The 26,339-nt window shown below is 45.1% G+C and overlaps 3 protein-coding genes across 4 annotated transcripts; 1 reads left to right on the top strand and 2 right to left on the bottom strand.

Annotated features, from left to right (window-relative positions):
• The first annotated feature begins 81 nt into the window (after window positions 1-81).
• LOC121575303 (ATPase family AAA domain-containing protein 3) lies at window positions 82-10,157 on the top strand. Its single transcript, XM_041888295.2, has 16 exons — window positions 82-400; window positions 1,929-2,005; window positions 2,122-2,223; window positions 2,576-2,635; window positions 2,752-2,821; window positions 2,949-3,114; window positions 3,658-3,727; window positions 4,502-4,657; window positions 6,275-6,331; window positions 6,567-6,692; window positions 6,783-6,907; window positions 7,336-7,387; window positions 7,491-7,561; window positions 7,695-7,862; window positions 8,648-8,756; window positions 9,303-10,157. Exons 1-16 carry the CDS (start codon window positions 211-213, stop codon window positions 9,807-9,809), a joined length of 2,106 nt encoding a protein of 701 aa, XP_041744229.1. The 5' UTR covers window positions 82-210; the 3' UTR covers window positions 9,810-10,157.
• A 2,307-nt stretch (window positions 10,158-12,464) lies between these two features.
• Window positions 12,465-17,480, bottom strand: LOC121575944 (transmembrane protein 240-like). Of its 2 annotated transcripts, XM_041889236.2 has the most exons (5): window positions 17,105-17,480; window positions 16,621-16,964; window positions 16,229-16,335; window positions 14,525-14,733; window positions 12,465-13,161 (listed from the first exon to the last, which is right to left on the bottom strand). In XM_041889236.2, exons 2-5 carry the CDS (start codon window positions 16,675-16,677, stop codon window positions 13,007-13,009), a joined length of 528 nt encoding a protein of 175 aa, XP_041745170.1. In that variant the 5' UTR covers window positions 16,678-16,964; window positions 17,105-17,480; the 3' UTR covers window positions 12,465-13,006. The 2 variants fall into 2 exon arrangements, with proteins under 2 accessions (XP_041745170.1, XP_045079193.1); XM_045223258.1 differs by having other exon boundaries at window positions 16,621-17,480.
• Window positions 17,481-20,680: 3,200 nt separating this feature from the next.
• On the bottom strand, window positions 20,681-26,185 carry LOC121575302 (RNA polymerase II subunit A C-terminal domain phosphatase SSU72). The gene is made up of 5 exons (XM_041888294.2): window positions 25,895-26,185; window positions 24,014-24,157; window positions 22,333-22,472; window positions 22,008-22,126; window positions 20,681-21,638 (listed from the first exon to the last, which is right to left on the bottom strand). The coding sequence occupies exons 1-5, from the start codon at window positions 25,972-25,974 to the stop codon at window positions 21,537-21,539; spliced, it is 585 nt and encodes a 194-aa protein (XP_041744228.1). The 5' UTR covers window positions 25,975-26,185; the 3' UTR covers window positions 20,681-21,536.
• Between the last annotated feature and the right edge of the window lie 154 nt (window positions 26,186-26,339).

Genomic DNA, 26,339 nt, shown 5'->3' with positions numbered 1-26,339 from the left:
ACCTCTGCAAAGGGACAACCAATGAGAGGAATATTTTTTTCCTCGTAACCAATCAGCATGGTTGTCTTTCAGGGAAAATCTGTCCTCTCCTGCACTTGCGCAAAGACGGCAGCGTGACACGCGTGTGGAGGAAGTGTAGTGACTGACAGACCGCCAAACCAGATCACCTTTACCGGCCTGGGCTGCAGTTTATTCTCCGTTTACCGTAACATGTCCTGGCTGTTCGGCCTGAATAAGGGGCAGCCTGAGGCTCCCCCGGAATTCCCGGTTCCACCGCCACCCCCTCCACCGGCTGGCGGCTCCGGAGGTGGCGGGGATAAACCCAAGGACAAATGGAGCAACTTCGACCCAACCGGGCTGGAACGAGCGGCCCAAGCGGCGAAGGAGCTTGACAAGTCTCGTAAGTGTCTTGCATGTTAACTATATTATATATAGTACTGTAGAACTAGTAACTAGCTTGAAACATTTTGTTAATCTCCCCAGAAAGACCGATGCACCCGCAGCATGCTTTACAGTCTAAGCAGTGATGCTGATGCAACACGGGCCGGTGTCTGACATATATTATCCTAGTTCCTACAGGTATCTAATCTAGTCAACTAGCTATCAAATCCTGATGACCGCTGTCAGTAAAACATAACACTATAGTAAACGAGAATCGCAGGTTTCACTGCTTGGTTTGAACGTTGTGTTGCACATTTTCATTCATGTTGGAAATTGGTCATTAGTGCATTCAAGGTGAACGGTGCAAAGGTCATTCCTTTTTTGCCAAATAGCTCTAGTCAGTATATAGTTAATCTTTGCTCTAGTCAAACATGCAAGTATTTCACTTAGAATGTCAAAGTATACTCCCGAGTGGCGCAGCGGTCTAAGGCACTACATCTCAGTGCTTGAGGCGTCACTACAGACCCCCTTGTTCGATTCCAGGCTGTATCACAACCGGCCATGATTGGGAGTCCCATAGGGCGGCGCACAATTGGCCCAGCGTCGTCCGGGTTTGGCCGGTGTAGGCCATCATTGTAAATAAGAATTTGTTCTTAACTAACTTGCCTAGTTAAATAAAGGTTAACTAAATAAAAATACTGAACAAAAATATAAACACAACATGCAACAATTTCAACGATTTTACTGAGTTACAGTTCATATAAGGATATCAGTCAATTGAAATAAATAAATTAGGCCTTAATCTATGGATTTCACATGACTGGGCAGGGGCGCAGCCATGGGTGGGCCTGGGAGGCCATAGCCCCACCCACTTGGGATAAATACTAAATATTCCTCAGTTTCATCAGCTGTCCGGATGGCTGGTCTCAGACGATCCCGCAGGTGAAGAAGTCGGATGTGGAGGTCCTGGGCTGGCGTGGTTATACGTGGTCTGCGGTTGTGAGGCTGGTTGTGAGGCTGGTTGGACATACTGCCAAATTCTCTAAAACAGTATTGGAGGTGACTTATGGTAGAGAAATAAGCATTCAATTCTCTGGCAACAGCTCTGATGGACATTCGTGCAATCAGCATGCCAATTGCACGCTCCATTAAAACTTGAGACATCTGTGGCATTGTGTTGTGACTAAACTGCACATTTTAGAGTGGCCTTTTATTGTCCCCAGCACAAGGTGCACCTGTGTAATGATCATGCTGTTTAATCAGCTTCTTGATATGCCACACCTGTCAGGTGGATGGATTATCTTGGCAAAGGATAAAATGCTCACTAACAGGGATGTAAACAAATTTGTGCACAGAATTTGAGAGAAATAAGCTTTTTGTGCTATGGAACATTTCTGGGATCTTTTATTTCAGCTCATGAAACATGGGACCAACACTTTACATGTTGCGTTGTATATTTTTGTTCAGTATAGTGGGAATATAGCTACTGTCATTAAATCAAACGTATATCTGGAAGACTAATGTCCTTTCCCTTGTCTTAATTTCAGGTCATGCCAAAGAGGCCTTGGATCTGGCTCGCATGCAGGAGCAATCTGTTCAGATGGAACACCAGACCAAAATCAAGGTACAGTTGCACTAAACAAGGCACATGCAGAGTAATGTGTAGGACACCAAATACAGTACTATCAATCACAAATCTGATCATGCTAATTGTTCTCTCTCTGTGTGTGATGGTGGAAGGAGTATGAGGCAGCAGTGGAGCAGCTGAAGGGGGATCAGCTGCGTATTCAAGGGGAGGAGAGGAGGAAAACTGTCGGCGAGGAGACCAAGCAGCATCAATCGGTGAGAGGAGAGCAGAGTAAGGGTTTAGTGGTACTGCAGATTGGGTGGTTGTGCAGTAGTATTCATTGTACTACATAGTATGTGGTCAATGATGGGCTAATAGCATGGATCATCATGCATAGGTATGGGTAAACCATATAAGGAAGTATTTTCCCTGTAGTAGTTAAGAGATCTTGAAGAGTTTGTAGAGAGTAGAATTGTGTATGTAAGCTTGAAATTGTTTGCACAATTAGCTTTAATGCTGTTGAAACAAAGGGTACAATGAGAGAGGGAGTGGAACAAGGGATTACATATCTGTCCAGCAGAGGGCGCCATACATGTTACTATTGTTACCGTCTCTATCCCTTCACAGAGAGCACAGTTCCAAGACAGACTTGCCAGACAGAGGTATGAGGATCAACTCAAGCAACAGGTAAGATCAACTGCCATTAGCTGCAATATCAATTCAGTACTGTTTAGGCTATAAAGAAGTACAGTGAAAATACCATGTCCAACTGACTGAGTGTGGCCTCTCCTCTGTGTCTTCAGCAAGCCCTGAATGATGACAACCTTCGCAAACAGGAGGACTCTGTGCTGAAACAGGAGGCCATGAGGAAAGGTATATAGTAGCCACACAGCTCACACAGCCTCCAGGAATATGGTTCTGCTTCTATATTCACTGCTCAATATAGCCATATGGGGTCTGGCAATCACAAAATGTCCACTGATGTATCCTCTCCATGCAGCAACAATTGAGCACGAGATGCAGCTGAGGCACAAGAATGAGCTGCTACGTGTAGAGGCGGAGTCTAAAGCGCGGGCACGTGTTGAGCGGGAAAACGCAGACATCATCCGCGAGCAGATCCGCCTGAAGGCAGCAGAGCACAGACAGACTGTACTAGAGACTATACGGTGAGACAAGGACATACTGTACTAAAGACTATACGCTGAGACAAGGACATACTGTACTAGAGACTATACGGTGAGACAAGGACATACTGTACTAGAGACTATACGCTGAGACAAGGACATACTGTACTAGAGACTATACGCTGAGACAAGGACATACTGTACTAGAGACTATATGCTGAGACAAGGACATACTGTACTAGAGACTATACGCTGAGACAAGGACATACTGTACTAGAGACTATACGCTGAGACAAGGACATACTGTACTAGAGACTATACGCTGAGACAAGGACATACTGTACTAGAGACTATACGCTGAGACAAGGACATACTGTACTAGAGACTATATGCTGAGACAAGGACATACTGTACTAAAGACTATATGCTGAGACAAGGACATACTGTACTAGAGACTATACGCTGAGACAAGGACATACTGTACTAGAGACTATACGCTGAGACAAGGACATACTGTACTAGAGACTATACGGTGAGAGATACTATTGGAGACCTGACTGTCTCTGTATATTTGTGTGTTTTCAGGACTGCAGGTGCTGTGTTTGGGGAAGGATTCCGGGCCTTTGTGTCGGACTGGGATAAAGTCACAGCTACGGTGAAACCTCCCTTCCACTCTACATACTTGTTTATGTTCATTCATATGCAACATGCAACAATTTCATTGATTTTAGTGAGTTACAGTTCATATGAGGAAATCAGTCAATTGAAACAAATGAATTGGGCCCTAATCTATGGATTTCACATGACTGGGTATACAGATACCTTAAAAAACAATGGGCCTCACAATGGGTCTCAGGATCTCGTCACGGTATTTTTATGCATTCAAATAGCCATCAATAAAATGCTATTGTGTTTGTTGTCCATAGCTTATGCCTGCCCATACCATAACCCCACCACCACCATGGGGCACTCTGTTCACAACGTTGACATCAGTAGACTGCTCGACCATACGATGCCATACACATGGTCTACGGTTATGAGGCCGGTTGGACGTACTGCCAAATTCTCTAAAACAACATTGGAGGCGGCTTATGGTAGAGAAATGAACATTACATTCTCTGGCAACAGCTCTGTTGGACATTCATGCAGTCAGCATGCCAATTGCATGCGTCCTCAAAACTTGAGACATCTGTGGCATTGTGTTGTGTGACAAAACTGCCTTTTCTTGTCCCCAGCACAAGGTGCACCTGTGTAATGATCAAGCTGTTTAATCAGCTTCTTCAAATGCCACACCTGTCAGGTGGATGGATTATATTGGCAAAGGAGAAATGCTCACTAACTAATTGTTCAGTGTATGATATGTTAAATGTTTATATCTGATTTGAGCTGTCCTGGAGTGTCTTTAAATGTAGTGTAATTCCACCACCAGGTGGCAGGACTGACCCTGCTGGCTGTAGGTGTATATTCTGCCCGGAACGCCACAGGCGTGGCGGGGCGCTACATTGAGGCCCGACTCGGGAAGCCCTCATTGGTCAGAGAGACTTCTCGCATCACTGTGGCGGAGGCGATCAAGCACCCGATCAAGGTAGAGAGGCCCTGCTGTGCATCATACAGTGCATTCGGAAAGTATTCAGACCCCTTCCTATTTCCACATATTTACATAACTATTCAGACCCTTTGCTATGAGACTCGAAATTGAGCTCAGGTGCATCCTGTTTCCACTGATCATCCTTGAGATGTTTCTACAACTTGATTGGAGTCCACCTGTGGTAAATTCAATTGATTGGAAATGATTTGGAAAGGCACACTCCTGTCTATATAAGGTCCCACAGTTGACAATGCATGTCAGAGCAAAAACCAAGCCATCAGGTCGAAGGAATTGTCCGTAGAGCTCCAAGACCGGATTTCTGTCGAGGCACAGATCTGGGGAAGGGTACCAACACATTTCTGCAGCATTGAAGGTCCCCAAGAACACAGTGGCCTCCATCAATCTTAAATGGAAGAAGTTTGGAACCACCAAGACTCTTCCTAGAGCTGGCCGCCCAGCCAAAATGATTAATCGGGGGAGAAGGGCCTTGGTCAGGGAGGTGACCAAGAACCCAATGGTCACTATGACAGAGCTCCAGAGTTCCTCTGGGGAGATGGGAGAACCTTCCAGAAGGACAACCATCTCTGCAGCACTCCACCAATCAGGCCTTTATGGTAGTGGCCAGATGGAAGCCACTCCTCAGTAAAAGGCACATGATAGCCCGCTTGTAGTTTGCCACAAGGCACCTAAAGTACTCTCAGACCATGAGAAACAAGATTCTCTGGCCTGATGAAACCAAGATTGAACTCTTTGGCCTGAATGTCAAGCTTCACGTCTGGAAGGAACCTGGCACCATCCCTACGGTGAAGCATGGTGGTGGCAGCATCATGCTGTGGGGATGTTTTTTAGCGTCAGGGACTGGGAGACTAGTCAGGATCGAGGGAAAGATGAATGGAGCAAAGTACAGAGAGATCCTTGATGAAAACCTGCTCCAGAGCGCTCAGGACCTCATACTGGGGCGAAGGTTCACCTTCCAACAGGACAACGACCCTAAGCACACAGCCAAGACAACGCAGGAGTGCCTTCGGGACAAGTCTCTGAATGTCCTTGAGTGGCCCAGCCAGAGCCCGGACTTTAACCTGATCGAACATCTCTGGAGAGACCTGTAAATAGCTGTGCAGCGACGCTCCCCATCCAACCTGACAGAGCTTGAGAGGATCTGCAGAGAAGAATGGGAGTAACTCCCCAAATACAGGTGTGCCAAGCTTGTAGCGTCATACCTAAGAAGACTCAAGGCTGTAATCGCTGCCAAAGGTGCTTCAACAAAGTACTGAGTAAAGGGTCTGAATACTTATGTAAATGTGATATTTCCATTTTTTATATTTTTAAAAATAGGCAAACATTTCTGAAAACCTGTTTTTGCTTTGTCATTATGGGGTATTGTGTATAGATGAGAGAAAATATTTGTTAAAAATTCCATTTTAGAATAAGGCTGTAATGTAACAAAATGTGGAAAAAGTCAAGGGGTATGAATACTTTCCGAATGCACTGTATACGTCCTGTGTCTGATTTTGGTGTTTTTTTATTGTGATTAACTTACATTTCCTAAACGCTCATTTTGAAGTACTATGAAGTGATGGTGAGGTGCATTTTCTTATTTTCCCCCTCTTTTAGATGTCAAAGCGCCTGACAAGTAAACCTCAGGATGCCCTGGAGGGAGTAGTGCTCAGTGTGAGTACCGACACTCAGCACACACCTGAGCACCAGAGAGCCATACCTTATAGAGTCTCAACACCACTAAACCTGGGAGATATTATACCCAGCACATGTATGAAAGAGACATTCATAGAGAATGCTGTGCACACATCTAGTTTTGTGTATGTTTTTGTGAATGTATGTTTTTGCAGCCCTGCCTTGAGTCAAAATGTTGATCTCCCTCATGAATTATTCCCTCTGCTCTGCACAGCCTAACCTAGAAGAACGTGTACGTGATATCGCCATAGCAACTAGGAACACGCGTCAGAACAAGGGCCTCTACAGGAACATCCTCATGTATGGCCCCCCGGGTACTGGCAAGACCCTCTTCGCCAAGGTAGGTCCCGCACAGAATCATCTTGTCTATGACAAGAGGTGTTATCTTGGTATCTGTATATGTTGGTAACTGTCTCTGTGTTTTGAGTAGAAGCTGGCAGTGCACTCTGGGATGGACTATGCCATCATGACTGGTGGAGATGTGGCGCCCATGGGCCGTGAGGGCGTCACCGCCATGCACAAAGTCTTTGACTGGGCCAACACCAGTCGCCGCGGGTATGCTACCCTCACTTGCAGTACCTTCATGTAAATGTAACCATGATGTAACCGTGTGCAACCATGTAACGTAAGCATCTACACATCTTGACAGGAAATACATTTGCACTTGCATTACACACATATGCCATAAACAGACATGCACATTAAACAATGTACAGAGAATGATGTATAGGGCGGCGGGTAGCTTAGTGGGTAAGAGCGATGTGCCAGTAACCGAAAGGTCGCTGGTTCTAATCCCCGAGCCGACTAGGTGAAAAATCTGTCGATGTGCCCTTGAGCAAGGCACTTAACCCTAATTGCTCCTGTAAGTCGCTCTGGATAAGAGCGTCTGCTAAATGACCAAAAATAAAATAAAATAAATAAATAAAAATGATGTAAGACCAGTGCAACTCTGCTTATGCCATCCGGTCTCTTGTCTGACACAGCCTGCTGCTGTTTGTTGATGAAGCTGATGCATTCCTTCGCAAGAGGTCTACTGTAAGTCTGTTGTGTACCTTCCTGTATTTCATAGCAAAACCAAAACAATGATCTTGTAGAAATATTGGAAAACAGAATTCACGGTGTCTCTTTCTGTTTGCAGGAAAAGATCAGTGAAGAGCTCAGAGCCACTTTGAATGCATTCCTGTATCGCACTGGAGAGCAGAGCACCAAGTCAGTCCTCTACAACTACTTCTTCTATTTAGACATTTCATATCTACGCCCAAGACCTCTGATGTACCATGTCCCTCAGATATCACAGCACTCTAACCCTAATGTACCACTGTTGTGTTGTCTCTCCCTACAGGTTCATGATGGTGCTGGCCAGTAACCAGCCAGAGCAGTTTGACTGGGCCATCAACGACCGTATTGATGAGATAGTCAACTTCGCCCTGCCGGGTCCTGATGAGAGGGAGAGGCTGGTGCGTCTGTACTTTGACAGATATGTGCTGGAGCCTGCCACAGGAGGGAGACAGTGAGTCATACAGCATTACACCCACACGACAAGGCAGTGCAGGTTTAAATAGGGCACTTTCACAAGCACTCATACTGGGATGCATAATGCAACTGTTCTGATGTCAAGCTATTCCCAGACACTTATGCTGCATTTACACAGGCAGCCCAATTCTGATCTTTTGCCCAATTATTACCACAAAATATCTGATTGGTCAAAAGACCACCAATTAGTGGCTAAATAATTGGTCTGCCTGTGTAAATGCAGCCTTCGAGTAATCTGCATACAGTGACACACACACATACACACCTACTCACGCACACATGGGGACAGGCATTAACACTGAGTGCCTGGGAGGAGGGAGGCCTATCTCTGTCATGTTCCATGTAAATGACCTCTGGCTGAGAGCTGTGGAGTGTCAGGAGCAGGTCTGAAGAGCAGGTGACCCAGCAGTAAGCAGGAGCCCAGCCAGCTGTAGCCATGCTAAGTCACTAATTACATTGGGGCTCCGAGAGCCTGGAGCCTGAGGGGCAGAGGGGCAGGGGGTGACCTATACACAGGGCACTGGGAACTGGACCAGGATCAACAACAACAACACACTCAGACAACAGAGCCAGCTGTTAGAGGGAGCTGGGCCACTTAAGGAGTGTCTCCCCAGACAGTCAGACCAGACCTCATAACAAAGGCCTGTTTCATCTCTGACAGACAGGATGTAATTCAGTCCTCTATCTGTCTCTAATCCCCCTCTATGTCTCCATCTTCCTCTCTCTGTTTGTTTCCATCTTCCTCTGTCTCTGTCCCTGCAGGAGAATGAAGCTGGCTCAGTTTGACTATGGTAAGAAGTGCTCGGACATCGCTAAGCGGGCAGAGGGCATGTCAGGCAGAGAGATCTCCAAACTGGGCGTGGCCTGGCAGGTATGTGACATGTTTCCCCTGTTGTTCATACTTCAATGCTTTCTCCTGAGCTTTCTGAACGGTTAACAACCGTGATGCGGTGTCGTGCAGAATTTTCCAATTAAGCCAATTTGACATAAATGATTGGTTGGAAGGAGAGCCTGTGCACAGGCTGGAACTTGGTTAGGGATGGGAGAATCAGACAATGCTGACCCAAGGTGATTTGGTTAGCCCAGGAAGTCTAGACCCATTTATTCTCCCTCCATGGGCTTATTAATAGAAGCAGAGCTGGGAAGTGGATCGCTATGTATACCATGGTCCCTCCACTGCTGCTGTGTCATGTTCATCTCTCCTGCTAGCCTCTTTCTGTGGACAAGTGGGCCTTGTCTGTTAAATTCCTTATACAGTACTCAATATTCATACACTGATCTTGCAAGTAGTTAATACTGTACATTTATATTTGTAGATAAATGATATTAGAGATTTACTGGGCTGTCCGTGTAATGATAAAGTCCTTGTTCAGATGACTGTAATGAAATAATCCATGTATTCCATGTCCTCTTGCAGGCGGCAGCCTACTCCTCAGAGGACGGCGTCCTAACGGAGGCCATGATTGATGCTCGGGTGGACGAAGCCATGCGGCAGCACCTCCAGAAGATGGACTGGCTGCATGGGGACACTGAGGCGGCTGGGGCCAAGAGCACAGCCTCTCCCAGCGCTGGACCAGCAGACAGCCGTAAGATAGGCTTCACTCTGCCTCTAGGGGAGCCGCCGCAGGCCCAGGAGGTGCTCACTCCGGCTCTGGAGATGGACAACAAACCAGAGGCCCCTGTCATTCAGGAGGAGCTGAAACTAGAGGTGCCAGCCCCACCTTCATCAGACAGTGCTGCCCTGCCTGTGGAGGAGGGGACCGTCCAGGCCAAGGGGGAGGGTGTCAAAGCAGAAGCGGTGGTAACACCTCAGGGGGAGGGGGCAGAGGGTGTAGCCCCGACTGATGTAGCCCCTAGCAGTGAGGGTGGGACAGGGAAGGTGGGGAAGACCAAAGCTCCTCCCAAGGATGGGACTCCAGTTTAACATTAGGGGCCAAAGGAAGGACAGGGGCTGCTGCCTGGGATTACAGGGAGGTCGCCTCTTGTTCCTCCTCATTGTCTGTAGTCTCTGTCTGTGTACATCTGTCTGTCTGACTGAAATAGGTAGGGGGAGGAGGGATGGAGGCACTAACATTTTATGAAGTAATCCTGGAGAAGCTGGAGAGCTGTGATAATATATGATTTGTGTAAAATTGAAGATAAGTGTACTTTACATGGAAACCCTATGTCTGTAATAATGTTGATGTGCACTGTAAGAGATGATACTCTATTTAAATGGTGTGGATGGAGATGACTTACTTTTTATGAATAGTAAAATAATCCAGGTTTCTTACTATGGCTGCATTTTTGTTGTGATTTCTAAAGGGATGGTTTCATAGACATAAAAGCCATTGTGAAAACGTGACCAACAAATGCTGATATCATGGTGAACTGTATCTTGAACCTGTGTAATGACACACCAGCACTCCGTCAGTGTTAAACCCCAGTGGTCCCTTTTAATGAAACCAACATTTCATCTTCACAACACCAATGTCTGGACAGAGACTGGGGGAGAGAGGCACGGGTCAAGGGAAGATGGGGGAGGTGCAGGAAAGAGAGAGGGTCAAAATTGAATGAGTCTACATTCTGCTCCCTAGGGACAAATTCATAAGGAAGGAATACATTCAGGATCCCAATGTGTCACAGTAATTGTGACCAAGTCCTCACACAGCATCACTCTCCAATTCCATGACAAGGGCATGTTGCACCTACTTTAGATATTAGTTAATTATTATAAACTGGGTGGTTCGAGCCCTGAATGCTGATTGGCTGAAAGCCGTGGTATATCAGACCATATACCACAGGTATGACAAAACATTTATTTTTACTGCCCTAACCAGTTTATAATAGCAATAAGGCACCTCGGGGGTTTGTGATATATGGCCAATATACCACGGCTAAGAGCTATATAAGAACAGCCTTTAGCCGTGGTATACCCCTTGGGCCTTATTGCTTAAATATAACACAGGCAGTCCCTTTCTAAACCACCATGATGAAGGCTCTCTACAACTGGCTGTTCAGTGTAAAGTGTTTTGTCAACTATATAGAGCTCCTGAGTGTAACCCTCAGTCTTGGAATTTCGTCTACAGGTTTCCATGGTGATGACCCTCTGAACAAAATATCAAAGAAATCCTGTAACCCGTTACACACACACAACCGTACCTTTCCTCATGGTTCTTCAACATTGACACATTGCATGTACTGTACACACCACACAGTTAGACAAGCAGGCAGCATTTCCGTTCTCTTCCCCACCCCTAATTATTTATAATTCCATTCCGTCCCCTAGGCCCCTTTCAGTACAGTTTTTACATGAAAAGTTTCTAAAATAGACACAAAGTACACTACATGACCTAAAGTATGTGGACACCTGCTCGTCGAACATCTCATTCCAAAATCATGGCCATTAATATGGAGTTGGTCCCCCCTTTGCTGCTATAACAGCCTCCACTCTTCTGGGAAGGCTTTCCACTAGATGTTGGAACATTGCTGCGGGGACTTGCTTCCATTCAGCCACGAATGATATAAATCTGTTTTGGGTGACAAACAGGTGGCACTGATTTTCAAATATGTCATACACCAGATGACCAAAAGTATGTGGGAACATTGCTGCGGGGACGTGCTTCCATGAAGCCACAAGAGCATTAGTGAGGTCGGGCACTGATGTTAGGCGATTAGGCCTGGCTCACAGTCGGTGTTCCAATTCATCCCAAAAGTGTTCGATGGGGTTGAGGTCAGGGCTCTGTGCAGGCCAGTCAAGTTCTTCCACACCGATCTCGTCAAACCATTTCTGTATGGACCTTGCTTTGTGCAATGGGGCATTGTCATGCTGAAACAGGAAAGGGCCTTCCAAAAACTGTTGTCACAAAGTCGGAAGCACAGAATCGTCTAGAATGTTATTGTATGCTGTAGCGTTAAGATTTCCCATCACTGGAACTAAGGGGCCTAGCCCGAACCATGAAAAACAGCCCCAGACCATTAGTCCTCCTCCACCAAACTTTACAGTTGGCACTATGCATTGGGGCAGGTAGCGTTCTCCTGGCATCCGTCAAACCCAGATTAGTCCTTTGGACTGCCAGATGGTAAAGTGTGATTCATCACTCCAGACAATCCAGAGTCCAACGGTGGCGAACTTTACACCGCTCCAGCCAACGCTTGGCATTGCGCATGGTGATCTTAGGCTTGTGTGCGGCTGCTCAGCCATGGAAACCCATTTCATGAAGCTCCCGACGAACAGTTCTTGTGCTGGCGTTGCTTCCAGAGGCAGTTTGGAACTCGATAGTGAGTGTTGCAACCGAGGACAGACGACTTTTACGCCCTACGCGCTTTAGCACTCGTGATCCCGTTCTGTGAGCTTGTGTGGCCTACCACTTCGCGGCTGAGCCGTTTGTTGCTCCTAGATGTTTCCACTTCACAATAACAGCACTTACAGTTGACCGGGGCAGCTCTAGCAGGGCAGAAATTTGACAAACTGACTTGTTGGAAAGGTGGCATCCTATGACGGTGCCACGTTGAAAGTCACTGAGCTCTTCAGTAAGGCCATTCTACTGCCAATGTTTGTCTATGGAGATTGTGTGTTCGATTTTATACACCTGTCAGCAATGCGTGTGTCTGAAATAGCCAAATCCACTAATTTGAAGTGGTGTCCACATACTTTTGTATATATAGTGTACCTCTTCCAATACACAAACCCCTGTCAAAAATGAACAATCTCGAGCAAAATACATATTCTAATTTCAAACTGACATCTTCAGGCAAAATAAACACGTTTCTACAAACCGACAAAACCCAAGCAAAATACTGCATACACCCTATCCCCACTTCTAGCAAAATGGACATTCTAAAACAAAATATATATAACTATTTTCAAAAACAGACACACTCTGGCAAATTGCTTACACCCTCCTAAATGGATCCTCCATTACCTACAATCTTTTTACATAAAATATGGAGGGTGAGGAGTTTTGCACCGTGGGTGAAGACCATGGCGTCACTTGAGAAAGTGCTCTATCCAGTGTCCATAAGAAACAGTATGGTTTGAAGGCTATATCTTGGATAGTCTTTGTTTTGTTGCCCATGTGACTAAAGTCTGGTTGGTCAGTTGACAGCAGGTCTCAGTCTGTCTCAGCCAGTCCATGGCTCTCAGAGGTGGCGTGGGCTGGGGTGTCCATTGTGGTACAGCTTCTGCTTAATGTGAACCATGTTCCCACTGGAGTCCTCCAGCTTTCTCAGGTCCACCCGTTTCCCCAGGTCTCTCAGGTTACAGAAACGGGGAACCCATGACCAGGAGAACACATCTGGACACAGTAAAGGAAAGAAAGAAGGGGCCGGGAAGACAGGACATAGATAACATTAAATGTGTGATTGAAAGATTAAAGATTTGTCCTCCATTTAATTTGTGTACGAGCATGCGTGCAGTTTGTGTATGTGTGTGTGCGTAATTTTGTGTGTGGCTCATGGATGTGGGGTATTTATATCTGAGAATGGAGGTGTGATCCAAATTGACTCATCTAATTTAAGTCTGAGGACACCATGGGCTGAGAGACAGGGAGAGGAGTGCAGGGAAAAGGAGAGTGGAAAGGAGAGATGGAGAGAGGATGAGACATCTTCGCCATACTAATACAGCCCACTTAGACTTTTCACAGGAGAGACAGGCGATGGGGGAGAATTAAATGACATGAATTTGGTTGGTGTGATGGGAGGGAGTTGGAAATCGAGAAAGACAGGGAGAGAGAAATACTGAATTTTAAGCGAGAGCGAGGGAGAGGGATTCAGAATCTGTACAGAGAGGAGAGAGAAATCACAAGACACTGAAACATTGCAGTAGATCTTCTCTGAACTCACAGTTTTAAAACTACGGACCCGAAAATGAACGCTGTGTGTATGCACATGCATGCGTGTGCTTGTGTGCAGGAGAGGAAATATCAATTTGAAAAGACATGATTTTGAATCCCTATACTGTACATGACTCATTTCTGCACCTCTTTGCCAACCACCCCCATCACTTCCTACACGACAAGCAGCTCCGGGTGTGAATTATACTAATCCCACAACTGAATATAGAAATATGAAGAGAAAAATCTACACACAGGAAAAACAGTGACTAGACTAAATGGGAAGAATGTATGATGACAATATCAGTGCCAACAGTTTCATATAGAAATCTGAGGGGTAAAAAACTCCCGCTGTCATATCTAAGCCTGAAAAACGCTGACCTAAAATGACATATAGAAAATCAAAAGAGAAACAGCAGCGAGCTGGGGAATACTGTGATAAAGTAGGTCAATGGCTGAGTCACACTTATAAATGCCATCGAACCGTAAACAGGTTTACACACTGAGGCTCCCACGACACTTCAGTTTTCATCAAACAAGGCTAATCCAAAGAGGTTTAAAAGTTGAGAGATCATACCTCTGCACCTTCAGACTATTGTTCTCCTGTCCATTCCTTCACCCACCCAGAGAGCATCCTATTTTCCCCCCACCCCATGAAAAGAAATCTGTATTCCTTAGTAACTTTCTACTGCTACCTTTTTTTAAACTCAGAGCTCCTCAAGTGTTGTGTCAGGCTTTTTGGATCAGCTCCCCATACAAAGTATCTATCTGCCTCTCAGAGCCCTCCAGTGTGGTTGTAGCCCCTGGGGGCCTCCTGCTGACTCACCATGGTGCTGTTTGGCCCTCCAGGCCCTGAGGGCAGCGTGCAGCGCCCCGTCCAGCCACAGCAGTAGCCAGCTGAGGAGGAAGCCCAGCAGCAGCCCCAGCATCAGGTCCAGCTCCTGCTTGGTCACGCTATCACTCACAAAGTAGTTCTCTGCCGAGTCTACCAGAGACTGGTCCCCATCGTACGGGATCACATAGTGGACATGGTGCCTGAAGCCCAGAGGGAGGGGACACAGGGAGAGAAGAGGAGACAGGGGAGGGAGACGAGGACACGGGGAGAAGAGAGGAGGGAACGCAGGACACAGTGGAGAGGGAAGGGAGGAAAAGGTGAGGGAGAAAAGCGAGAAGAGAGGAGGGACAGGACGACAGAGGGGGGGGGAACAGGGGGGGAGAGTGGAGAGAGGAAGAAGTAAAAAAGATAATGAATAAAAAGTGCATTGAGGAAGACAATTACATAAGTGAGTAATTAAATATACCATATATCAAGTATACTGTATATGGTTAGGCTGTGTGTGGTTCCATATGCTTTGCTGTAGTGCTTTGGGTGAGTGGGATGGATGGATGGATGGATGGGTGGGTGTGCTGCTGTCAGCCCCATCGCTGAGAGGTGAACAGCTGCAGCTGGAGGGCAGCACAGGAAACGCATCACTAACAGCTGGCCTCGCTGCCCCATGGGAGTTGGGGCGCGGGGATGCATGTGGACCAACTCCCTCTATTACTGCAGGCATCGCTCCCAGTAGAGAGAAACCACAGCAGCAAGAAGAGAGAGGTGGGCAGAGAGGTCAAGGGAGAGAGGCATGTGGCAACAAGAAAAGGAGGATGTGGAGTGCACAAACAACTGAGAGAAGTGAACCTAAGGAAGCATGTGAGAGAGTGAAAGATCTTGCTATCCAGAACCCTGACAACTCATCAATATCTGGGAGGTCTCAAAATACCTATATTTTTTCCCGTCTCCAGCTCTATCTTACTCAAACACATGATTAAATTCACAAAGCTTTATTGGCATACTCGGTGCTGCTCTCCTACACTGTCTAATCATCTCTCTCACACACCCAGGCCACTCACTCATTCACTCGCTCACTCACTCACATCCCATAGCTCATAGCAGGTCTGAGTGGGAGGGGGGAGGTATGGCTGCCTGCAGGAGTGAGTAATGTTGTTCACAGGAAAATCAACCCACCAACAGATTCAGTTGTTTTCAGTAACATTAAAATTATTGAAGTTACATTTTTATTTAAAGCCCCAAACAAATCGTTTTTCAATTTTTTTAAACTGTAAGTGATTACTAAGATGTGGGCCTAAGGAGTAGACTAAAAACTTGACAGGTGACCTGTGTTTCAATGTGACTGTGTCACACTGTGGGAATGTAGAGCCAGAGTCATTTCCATCATGGACAGGAGCATAGTTCAACATAGTTCACAGCTGTTTCATACATCCTTGATGTACAGACTGTAATGAGATGATGAAAGTGATAGGAGATAGACAACATGCAGTTCACCAGTGATCAAACCTCTGAGGTGATTCAACAAAAACAGGAGAGTCAACAATGTTTGTCCTTTAATCCTATAACAAACAACATTAAATTATGATGGACCATTGCCATAAACAGTGCACTATAAATCACCTGCAGTTTCAAACTAATGGTTTACTCATGCTCTTGTTTTGCATAACTTTAAATTGCATTATTTTTTAAAGTTTGTTTTACCTTCCACAGTTGCAATGGCAGACGCGGTCCTCCCCTCGTAAATGTGGTAAGATATAGTTGTGAAAGCGGTCCAGTAGAGCGTTCATGTCCGTAAGACACGCTACAGCCTGAAAAGAACCACTGAGGTCAACTGGGACAAAACAAGCTACATTCCCATAACACCATCTGTTGCCCGACTTCTCAAGTAAATGACAAACATTAATGTAAATTCTAAAAATTAATTGACTCCAGATAAATTGTTTTCCATTGACAGTTTGTTTATTGATTGTGTAGCCTCGTGTAGCTAGGCCACGTTGATGTCTAGGTCTTCTGAAATATCAATTTGACAGCTTTTAAAACGTTACATTGTTACACATATGGGAGTGCGGGAATGGGCATAACTGTGTTCTTACCATCACAAGTGAAGTCCCCAAAATCATAAAGATCATGGTGGTTGTGGCCATTTGCATCCAAACTTCCTAACAGCAGTTTCTTGCTCTCTCGCCAGAACTATCCAGTGGTACCTTGGCCAAAAAGCAACACTCTGTTGGAAATGAAGTCGCTCATGGATGCAGAATCAGGGTGAAACCACCCATCCTTGCCTCGTCTATCCAATGTTCGTTTCTCCGCGACATGAGGAGATGCGGACCAGTCTCTCTTTTGCTCCCTTTTGAAAAGCACACTGTGCACCCCCGAAGATGGTTAATCGAGGTGCGTGCAAGGATGAGGAGGCGTGGTGCGTTGTGAAAGCTGTAGCCTATGTCAGAAATAAGATTGTTATTAGGCAATTCCAGAGCACGGCAACACAGAAGATAGCAGGATGAGGTCGCGATCCATGTGTTGTTGTGATGACCGCCGCCACTGCACATTGTTCCTGGTGTAGCCTAGCTTATTTACCTGGACGCATCCACTAGCATTAGGCAAGGAGGTATCGATGCATGTTTTCTTCTCGTATCAGATCGTTTTCCGTGTTAGCTCCCTCTAGCAGGTGTTTGTTTACTGTCATGCTATCTATAAATTCGTATAGTCCAACATATGCTACTTTGGCGCAGCTGAAAGAGAGAACGGTCCCTCCCTGTGCATTCCAGTTGATATTTAGCTGTGGCATTTTTTATAGGCGGTATCAATTTCCGGCCATTTTTCTTTTGATCAATTTAACAGTTTAGTACCCTAGGCCCGCCTATTCATATGTCAAGGTTTGAGCGTATGATAATGATGATAGCATGCTTCAACATTAATAAACAACGATTGAAAGAAACGGATATGTATACTTCTCTCTCTCTCTCTCTCTCTCTCTCTCTCTCTCTCTCTCTCTCTCTCTCTCTGACATTGCAGTTCAAATATGTATGCTGCACCATTCTGTTGGGCTAGGCTTCGTTTGTGACACATTTTTTTGTTGTTGCTAACGTCTATCAGGGAAAAGCAAGCAAGAGGAAGATGAATTAGGCCTGAGTGGATTGGGGCCATGGGAATGCCAGCCCGGTATCGGCCAAGAGGGATTAATAGAATGTCACATATTGAAAGTATTTTTCTTAATGTTGTCCTGAGTTTCTAACCTGCCGGAAACCCAAGTGTCACAGATTCCTTATAAGGGTCCAAACATAAGCAACATGGACAGCACCGCGACCAGCGGATATGGATTCAGCACCACGGCCGTGGACAGCACCGCGGTCAGCTCTAATATGAGCCAGATTGGACCTCTGTTGTTGAAGGTGTGGTTTTGCAGACAGAAGGCTTGTATAGTGACTCTCCCAGCGTCCCCGTTCTCTGTCCTCCCCACACATTTAAACACATTGGATTGGTATAGCATGGGCTATGGGGAGTCCGAGTTTCCACCATATTTCGTATACCAGTCACCTGAAATCTAAAATGTCACAGAATCAGGTTTATTAAATGGCCTATGACAAACAAAACCCCCTGGTCCTATAGGCCTATTGTAGCTAATATATGGCAAGGACAAGGTCATTTATCCATTTATGTCACTAGAGAAGACAGAGGGAGGTTAGGATATGGGACTGTCACTTTAGTTTAACCCTAGCTTTGTCTCTGGGGAATTTCCTTTTAGCATTAACCATAAATCAGTGACCTTGCAGCCCTCCCATCCTTCCCTCTCTCAATATGAACAAACTGCTGCATCAATCAAATCATACTCTCTGACATTATTATGTTCCATGTGCAACTCAAGGTGAGCCAGGCTACACTGTGTCCCAGCCACTCAATTGTTTCTGTGCACTGAACATAACAACTGTATTACTTATCATTAATCAGTGAAATTTGAGTAAGATCAGGACAGAACAAAATGTTAGTTGGGCATGCTGACAATGCCATAGGTAACTGATTAAAAAGACCTAGTAGGGCAAAACACATTTGAAATGGTATACATATTATCATGTTGCCAAGGACATGAGCAGATGGAAGAGGATGACATTGATTCTCACTGCATTCTTTATGAATGCTGTCATTGGACTATAGAACCTTGACAAGGTACATTTGTTGATTAAAATTGTCCAACTGCATGCAGAGAGGCGTACGCAGAGCATGCGCTGACCAGCTGGCAACTGTCTTCACTGACATTTTCAACCTATCCCTGACCCGGTCTGTAATACCAACTTGTTTTAAGCAGACGACCATAGTGTCCACATGCCCAAGAACGCCAAGGTAACCTGCCTAAATGAATATCGCCCCGTAGCACTCACATCTATAGCCATGAAATGCTTTGAAAGGCTGGTGATGGCTCACATCAACGCCATCATCCCAGATACCCTGGACCCATTCCAATTCGCATACCGCCTCAAGCAACAGATCCACAGATTATGCAATCTCTATTGCACTCCACACTGCCCTCACCCACCCGGACAACATTAATACCTATGTAAGAATGCTGTTCATTGACTACAGCTCAGCATTCAACACCATAATCCCCTCCAAGATCATCAACAAGCTCAGGACCCTGGGTCTGAACAACTCCCTCTGCAACTGGATCCTGGACTTCCTGATGGGCCGCCTCCCAGGCGGTGAGGGTAGGCAACAACACATCCGCCACGCTGACCATAAACACAGGGCCCCTCAGGGGTGTGTGCTTAGTCTCCTTCTGTACTCCCTGTTCACCCACAAAGTTTTCTGATGACACGGCGGTGGTAGTACTGATCACCGACAGCGATGAGGCAGCCTATAGGTAGGAGGTCAGAGACCTTGCAGTGTGGTGCAAGGACAACAACCTCTCCCTCAACGTGAGCAAGACAAAGGAGCTGATTGCGAACTACAGGAAACGGAGGGGGGAGTACTCCCCCATCCACATCGATGGGGCTGTAGTGGAGCGGGTCGAGAGCTTCAAGATCATCGGTGTCCACATCACTAACAAATTAACATGGTCCACACACCCACACAGTTGTGAAGAGGACACTACAGTGCCTCTTCCCCCTCAGCAGGCTGAAAATATTTGGCATGGGTCCTCAGATCCTCAAAAAGATCTACAGCTGCACCATTGAGAGCATCTGGACTGGCTGCATCACTGCTTGGTATGGCAACTGCAAGGAACCCGACTGCAAGACGCTACAGAGGGTTGTGGGTACGGCCCAGTACATCACTGGGGCCGAGCTCCCTGCCATCCAGGACCTCTATACCAGGCATTGTCAGAGGAATGCCCAAAATATTGTCAAAGACTCTCTCTGCTACCACACGGCAAGCGGTACCAGTGCACCAAGTCTGGAACCAACAGGACAGCTTCTACCCCCAAGCCATAAGACTGCTAAACAAGGCTGCTAAATAGCTAATCAAATGGCTACCTGAACTACCTGCATTGACCCTTTTTTTTTTACGAACTCTCTTGCATTGACTCTATGCATAAACACTGGACTCTACCCACACACACACATACTTACACTGACACCCCAACACACACACTACATACTCCCATACACACATAACATGCACACACATGCATACTGACGCCACAAACACACTCACGCTGCTGCTACAGCTCACTCTATTATCTATCCCGTTGCCTAGTCACTTTATCCCTACCTATATGTACATAGCTACCTCGTACCCCTGCACATCGACTCGGTACTGGTACTCCCTGTATAGAGCTATGTTATTTTTACTCGTTATTGTTATTCACTGTGTATTTATTCCTTGTGTCAAATAATTCAATTTTTTTGTCAATCTATAACTCTGCATTGTTGGAAAAGGACCCGTAAGTAAGCATTTCACTGTTATTCTACACCGGTTGCATCCCGGATCTGGGCGGCAGATAGCCTAGCGGTTAAGAGTGTTGGGCCAGTAACCGAAAGGTAGCTGGTTTGAATCCTCGAGCCAACTAGGTGAAAAATCAATCGATGTGCCCTTGAGCAAGGCACTTAACCCTAATTGCTCCTGTAAGTTGCTCTGGAGAAGAGCGTCTGCTAAACGACTAAATTAAAAAAATAATAATAATAAATATCTGTGCAACGTACTAAAAAGAACAGTCAATTATTCTGTTTTTCTAGACATGTTTATTCATTTATTGGATTCATATGTACATACAGAAATATTCAGGCACTATGGACTGAGTTCTCAGCTTGCAAATAATTACAACGTTTTCATTCTTTTCTGTTTACAAAAGAAAAAAATATTACTCCCTGAAAAAGGTAGCAAATCTTCTGTTTTTAAATATGAATCATACATAATGGAAATGAAGAGGGCAAAATGAGAACCTTGTGGTCTCTATTTGGTTGTTCATTATACAGCCCCCTATTTAAATGAATTCCTAATTAACTACTGGTACACACTCAGATACAGTCACACACTGAAACACATTCATGCCTAACCCGTCTCCACTCTATCCCGTAAACACTACTACTCTCCACAATCAAGAGTAAATGTGACAAATCATACTTAATAAAAAAAGTATAACCATTCTTTAAAAGGAACTCAAATCAATGTTGCTCTGCAATCAGCATCAACGTGCAACACTTGGAAGAAAAAAAATCCTTCTTTAGAGGTGGAGGAGGATGTGTTTGACAAAAAGGGAATTTCTCTTTGTGGGGAGGCGGGTCAGTGGTTTCACTGTAGGATGGGGGGAGGACCTTGGGCCCACCTTGGCCCTGAGGAGGAAAGGCAGAGCAGGAGGGATGAGCCTGTCCATTTAATAGAGAAAGCAGAGAGCATCCATCCCTTTACCCTCAGCCCTGACCAACAGCAGAGACGGAGGATTGTGTATGTCTGTGTGTGTATGTGTGTGTGTGAACGGTAATCAGTAAGTGCATATGGAAGTGTGCATGAGTCTGTGTATAAACGTGCATGTTTGGTCAGGGGGGCATATGATATTGCAGATTTGGTAGCAGGGGCATCAGTAGAAGCAGACCGTGTGGAGGAAAGGCCTGTTGCTCTTGTCCTCAAACTCCTGCAGTAGCTCGTCCATCTCGTTCTCCATGTCATCGGTGTGCTGGATCTGAGATGGGGAGAAGGGACAGTCAGGTACACAACACCTGCTACACTAGGCAAGGCAAATGCACCAAATACAATTTAAGTCCCAGTTTGACAGAATCACAGAGACTCATGCACCATTACTATCTCTCAACACAATCATCCCAACGCCACAAAATGCTCTGTGTACCATCTTCAATTACATGTATGTCACCAACATCATGTATCTAGCAGAGCTCATTCAACACTGTAGAAAAAAAGACCACTATGTACCCCAGGAGCACAGAGTCTCTGACTCCCCATTATATAATGTGTCCTATAACAAAAGCTGGTATTCCCTATGACAAAGTAACTGTGTGATTGTAGTTCCTTATGGTCAGGCAGACACACTCACACACTGACACAGCTCACAGATGAGGAAAGCCCCCAGTGTGGCCTCCTCGTGGTTGTCCTGGATGTCCACGTTGATGACGTGAACCGGCGTGAAGGTCTCCTGCTCCCGAGAGCTCAGGTCTGAGTGGGAGAGATTGGGGAGAGTAGTGATCGTTGATCAACATGTAGCCAGAGTGGCCTAGCTCTTGACTAACTTTGTAGCTATGCATGCTCTATTGGAAGTGTATTCACTATTTCTGTTGCATTTCACATGCATTAAACCCCATTTATAATAGTTAATAACTTGATACGAGAAGCCCCCCCCCTTCTGTCGCCGGTCCCCTCACCCTCCAGCACTTGGTCGTAGACCCTCTCCTCACAGGTGATGACCAGGTCAAACTGGTCCTTACAGCTCTGGAAGCGTTCCGGTCGGGACTTAATCCGCTTGTTGCGGTCCAGCATGTGCAGGATTCCGTTCTGTGTGTATCTGAGGTGCTGAGGGTCAAGGAACACAGCAAGACGAGGAACACACAAGACCTCAAATATTAAGGGATCTATGAAAATATATGAAACAATGTGTCAGTTAGACAACGCCCTCTAGAGGCCAAAACACATATGAAAAACATTTGATCTTTGGAAGCGTCTAATAACTTTAAATTATATCCTCTAATAGCTATTGTAACTGGCATCTAATAATATGAACTATCGGTGCAATATTCTAGATAAACTCACCTTCCTTATCTAATAATTTTTTGGAACAAAGAGCAAGATTAATAGTCAAGAAAATATTACAGAAATTATCTCCAATCCTTGCCTGCATTGTATGGATGGGAGTCAACTCTTGTACACTCCCAGAATAGGGACTTGGGAAGTGAAAGGAGTCTTATGGTGCTCCCACTAACAATTCATATATATCCCCTTTCTTTTTACATGCATGCAGATAGAATCTTTGTGGGAAAACATTTTGGCGGGTATATTTAAACATACATCTTTAACCACACTCACCCCAAAACACTAGCGAGCATGCCTTCTAACACAGAACTGTATCAAATACTTCAGTCTTATGCTCAATCCCAAATTGATTGGTAGCCCCTACCCTGCCATGCACTTGAGTAGATCTGAAAGGATTTTATAGGCATCTACAATATGGTAATAGCTCCAATGTTCACCTTCCTGCTTACACCTATCCAATTTATTCAGATCTCAAGTGTTGAGGTAGGAATTCATTTAAGGTTGGACCATGTGGGCTCTAGAGTTGTCATATGAATTTATGCCTTTTCAAAAGGTAAGAACTTGGCTCCAATGGCAAATGTATTTTCTGAGGAGTGTGTGGTTGAGAGCCCTGTAGTGGAGGGGGTCCAATTATTTACACGTGAAAGCATATACTAATACAGAACAGAAGGAAAGAATGTTCACAATTTACAATGCAAGATTCAAAAACTACAGACTACTAGTTAGGTCAAATACATAGCTTTTCTGTTTTGTTTATAGTCTACATCTTGGTCCTGATATGGAAAGACTGAGATATGTTCACTAGATCTTCTAGTTTCTGGGCCCAGAAACAACCTACCTGGTTATAGAGGGTAAATGGCTACTTGTTCACATGAACCTGTTGAAAGTGAAATATTTTATGCACACCACTCATTGTTAGAAAAAGCAATATGTGACAGCATGTGATAAATCTCACACAAATAGATGAGAGGACTAGCCTGAGTGCCAGTCTGTATGTGCCATCATGCCAACTCCATGTCATGCCAATGTTTGTCTCGACAAGTGCAGCAACAGCATTTGTAAGAGCACAAACAGATCTGGGATCAGGTTAGTGAAGGACATCCTTTCCTACAAAATCACCCAAGAATCACAAACTATAACATGCACCTCCATGTTCAGTGACCCTTAATATTTTCATACATCTAATTTGGTATATTTTCCAGTGAATATTAAGAGAATAACTCACTGGAGAAAAGAAACATGGAAGAGATAGGGCTGTGTTCAAGGTGTGTGTGAATGCAAGAGTGCAGGGGATACAGCTCCTTGTCCTTGCGGACCAGGTCGTTGTACATCTGTTCATAAGTGGTTTTGAAGTCATACACATTGGGCTTGTCCGGTGCAGGACCAGGTAGCTTCACATGAGACCCTGTCCCAAAAGAGCGCACGTCAAAGCCTCGCTTGCTGTAGAGACAGAAAGAGATAGAGAATGAAGGGGGAAAATATGGTTACTTTCAGACCTGCACATACAAGGCAAAAAGTATACAGACTACAGCAGGGGAAATGAGTGGATGTCATCATCAATGAAGTGATCTCATCTCAAGAGCCATACTGCAGGAATCTCCTGTAATTCCCCAATAGGCTCTCCTTACCTTCCTTTCCATGCATGGAGATTTTCCATCTGTTTTTTTTTACTCAGTAAAATGACAAATTAGTCTAAGATGTATTCGTTTAGTGTTACCCTGCCTAAAAAGCTGATCCATTTTGAACGTTGAGGCTGTTGAGTGACAATTGCTTTATGATCCTTTCATGGAATAATCCAGAACCTGAAAGTAAGTTTTAGGTGATGCATGGCAGGTCTAACTATTTTTTCCCCACCATATTTGTATAATTTCAGGTAGTTGACTGGTTCGTTGCCTACCTAGTTCTAGCCAGTTTGTTCTAGTTGCTTCCAACTAGTGACTGACGGCTATGCCGACGGCCACTGCACGGAGTTAAACATGTCCTACTTCCGGTAGGCTGGACACATTAAACGCTTTTTTTCGGATAAAAACTAGTTCATTGCATCCGCCATGGAGCCCAGTTTCATAATATTACCAAATGTCCCAGCTGCTTGCCGTAGTTTTCATCACGAAAAAAAATAGGCCTTATTTTAGGAATTTTTTCACCCTGCCAGCTCCTATTAGTTCCATTGAACACCAACTCGCCTTCCGAATGTTTAATTCCCAGCCCATTGTTCTACGTCACAATGCCTGCTTCGCTATTGTTGGCAATGAGACCTGCCCAGGTTGAACTAATTGCTAATAGTTAATACGTCAACAACAACAAAAATACTCATGGAACTGTTCGTCCCATTGTTTCCTATAGGGGAAATATAGGTATGTCTGTGTATTTCGCCAAATATCTCGCAATGTGTATATTTTGATTTTTTCAAGTCGGTCAGCATTTTAATAATGAGAGTCTCCTCTAACTATGTAAAGCTGGGCACCGTACTTCGTTGTCGTGAAACGCTAGCCCCGAAATACTTTTTGTCCTTGGAACGCTGAACTCCCCACATTGTTTTCCTATGGAGAGGCATGTTGGTATATTTCGCCAAATATCTCGCAATGTCTATATATTTTTTTTCTTCCAAGTAGGACACAAATTTAATCACGACAATCTCATATTTATAATTATGTAAGGCTGGACAGCGTACTCCGTTTTCATCGTTCGCTAGACCAGAAATAGAAGTTGCCATTTTTTCCCCTACTTCCTCTTTATGCAGACATAGCACAGTTGACACCATCGAGGTGTGGATGTTTACTTTCTACACGTTGTTATTGTTCAGTTTCGTCCCAAGAACAAATTGTAGTGGTAAAATGAAAAAGTATACATATTTTGGTGCCATTAGGCGAAATCGAATTCTAAGCATAATCCCAATCAAAATAGGCTCTGCAAACGTTCGAATCAATTCATTTGCTATGGGCTCGCGCTAGTGTATACATCTCGGTCTTCTATAATCTGGAAATTAGCCATATTAGTGAAATAAAATGCGTCGACCCGTCGTTTGCCGCAAACAGACTGCGGTCGGCGTAGCAAGCCTGCATTGTCGTGTGGAAAAGGGTGAGCTCTCAACCAGGTAAAAAAAACAGGCCGCTGAAAATCAAAAGTGGCGGCTTCGTGGCATGTCGTCGTAGTTTATTTTTCTTCCAGTAATGTTACCTGAGGATGTTGTGCGCTTCCATGCTGCGGTTCTGGTTGCTCGAGCACACAACCGCCACGCGCAGCGGGTGGCTCGGCATTGCGAATGCTATTTTTCTGAAAGAACTAGCAATTAAATGTTAAGAAAGTACAACACACAACTAGTTTAAACGTGGTACAAATGTAGCTATCACAAAAAAGACTGCAGGGAAGGCCTTCGATTTAAACTAACCAACCAAATACAACTGGGTATATAAATGACTCAAAATGATCTGACAATCTCCTTTCTGTGATCCTGTTAAAATGGCGACGGGGAGTTTTAACCACAAGGTTTTACAGCTGATGTCATATGGGGGCAGGGCGTCACACCAAAGCGATTTATTTTTCCTCCTGTGCATGCATGACGTCATCCAAACATAACCTTCTCCAGTCTGACCCGACCAGTCCTCTGGCCCTGATGATGCTG

Source organism: Coregonus clupeaformis, chromosome 10, assembly GCF_020615455.1.
Source record: "Coregonus clupeaformis isolate EN_2021a chromosome 10, ASM2061545v1, whole genome shotgun sequence".
In the NCBI taxonomy this organism is placed as follows: Eukaryota; Metazoa; Chordata; class Actinopteri; order Salmoniformes; family Salmonidae; genus Coregonus; species Coregonus clupeaformis.
Note: the sequence above shows the minus strand (reverse complement) of the source record. Positions and strands in the feature narration are given on the sequence as shown.

Excerpts from the sequence above, each read along its gene's own strand:
- LOC121575303 (XM_041888295.2), top strand. The coding sequence starts at position 211 with ATGTCCTGGCTGTTCGGCCTGAATAAGGGGCAGCCTGAGGCTCCCCCG. Across the intron at positions 2,822-2,948 it reads ACAGGAGGCCATGAGGAAAG|CAACAATTGAGCACGAGATG; the intron begins GTATATAGTAGC and ends CTCTCCATGCAG. Across the intron at positions 3,728-4,501 it reads GGGATAAAGTCACAGCTACG|GTGGCAGGACTGACCCTGCT; the intron begins GTGAAACCTCCC and ends TTCCACCACCAG.
- LOC121575944 (XM_045223258.1), bottom strand. The coding sequence starts at position 16,677 with ATGCAAATGGCCACAACCACCATGATCTTTATGATTTTGGGGACTTCA. Across the intron at positions 14,734-16,228 it reads TGCCATTGCAACTGTGGAAG|GCACCATGTCCACTATGTGA; the intron begins GTAAAACAAACT and ends TCTGGGCTTCAG. Across the intron at positions 13,162-14,524 it reads GAGGGCCAAACAGCACCATG|ATGTGTTCTCCTGGTCATGG; the intron begins GTGAGTCAGCAG and ends TACTGTGTCCAG.
- LOC121575302 (XM_041888294.2), bottom strand. The coding sequence starts at position 25,974 with ATGCCGAGCCACCCGCTGCGCGTGGCGGTTGTGTGCTCGAGCAACCAG. Across the intron at positions 22,473-24,013 it reads GTCCGCAAGGACAAGGAGCT|ATACACACAGAACGGAATCC; the intron begins GTATCCCCTGCA and ends TCAGCACCTCAG. Across the intron at positions 22,127-22,332 it reads CTACGACCAAGTGCTGGAGG|ACCTGAGCTCTCGGGAGCAG; the intron begins GTGAGGGGACCG and ends TCTCCCACTCAG.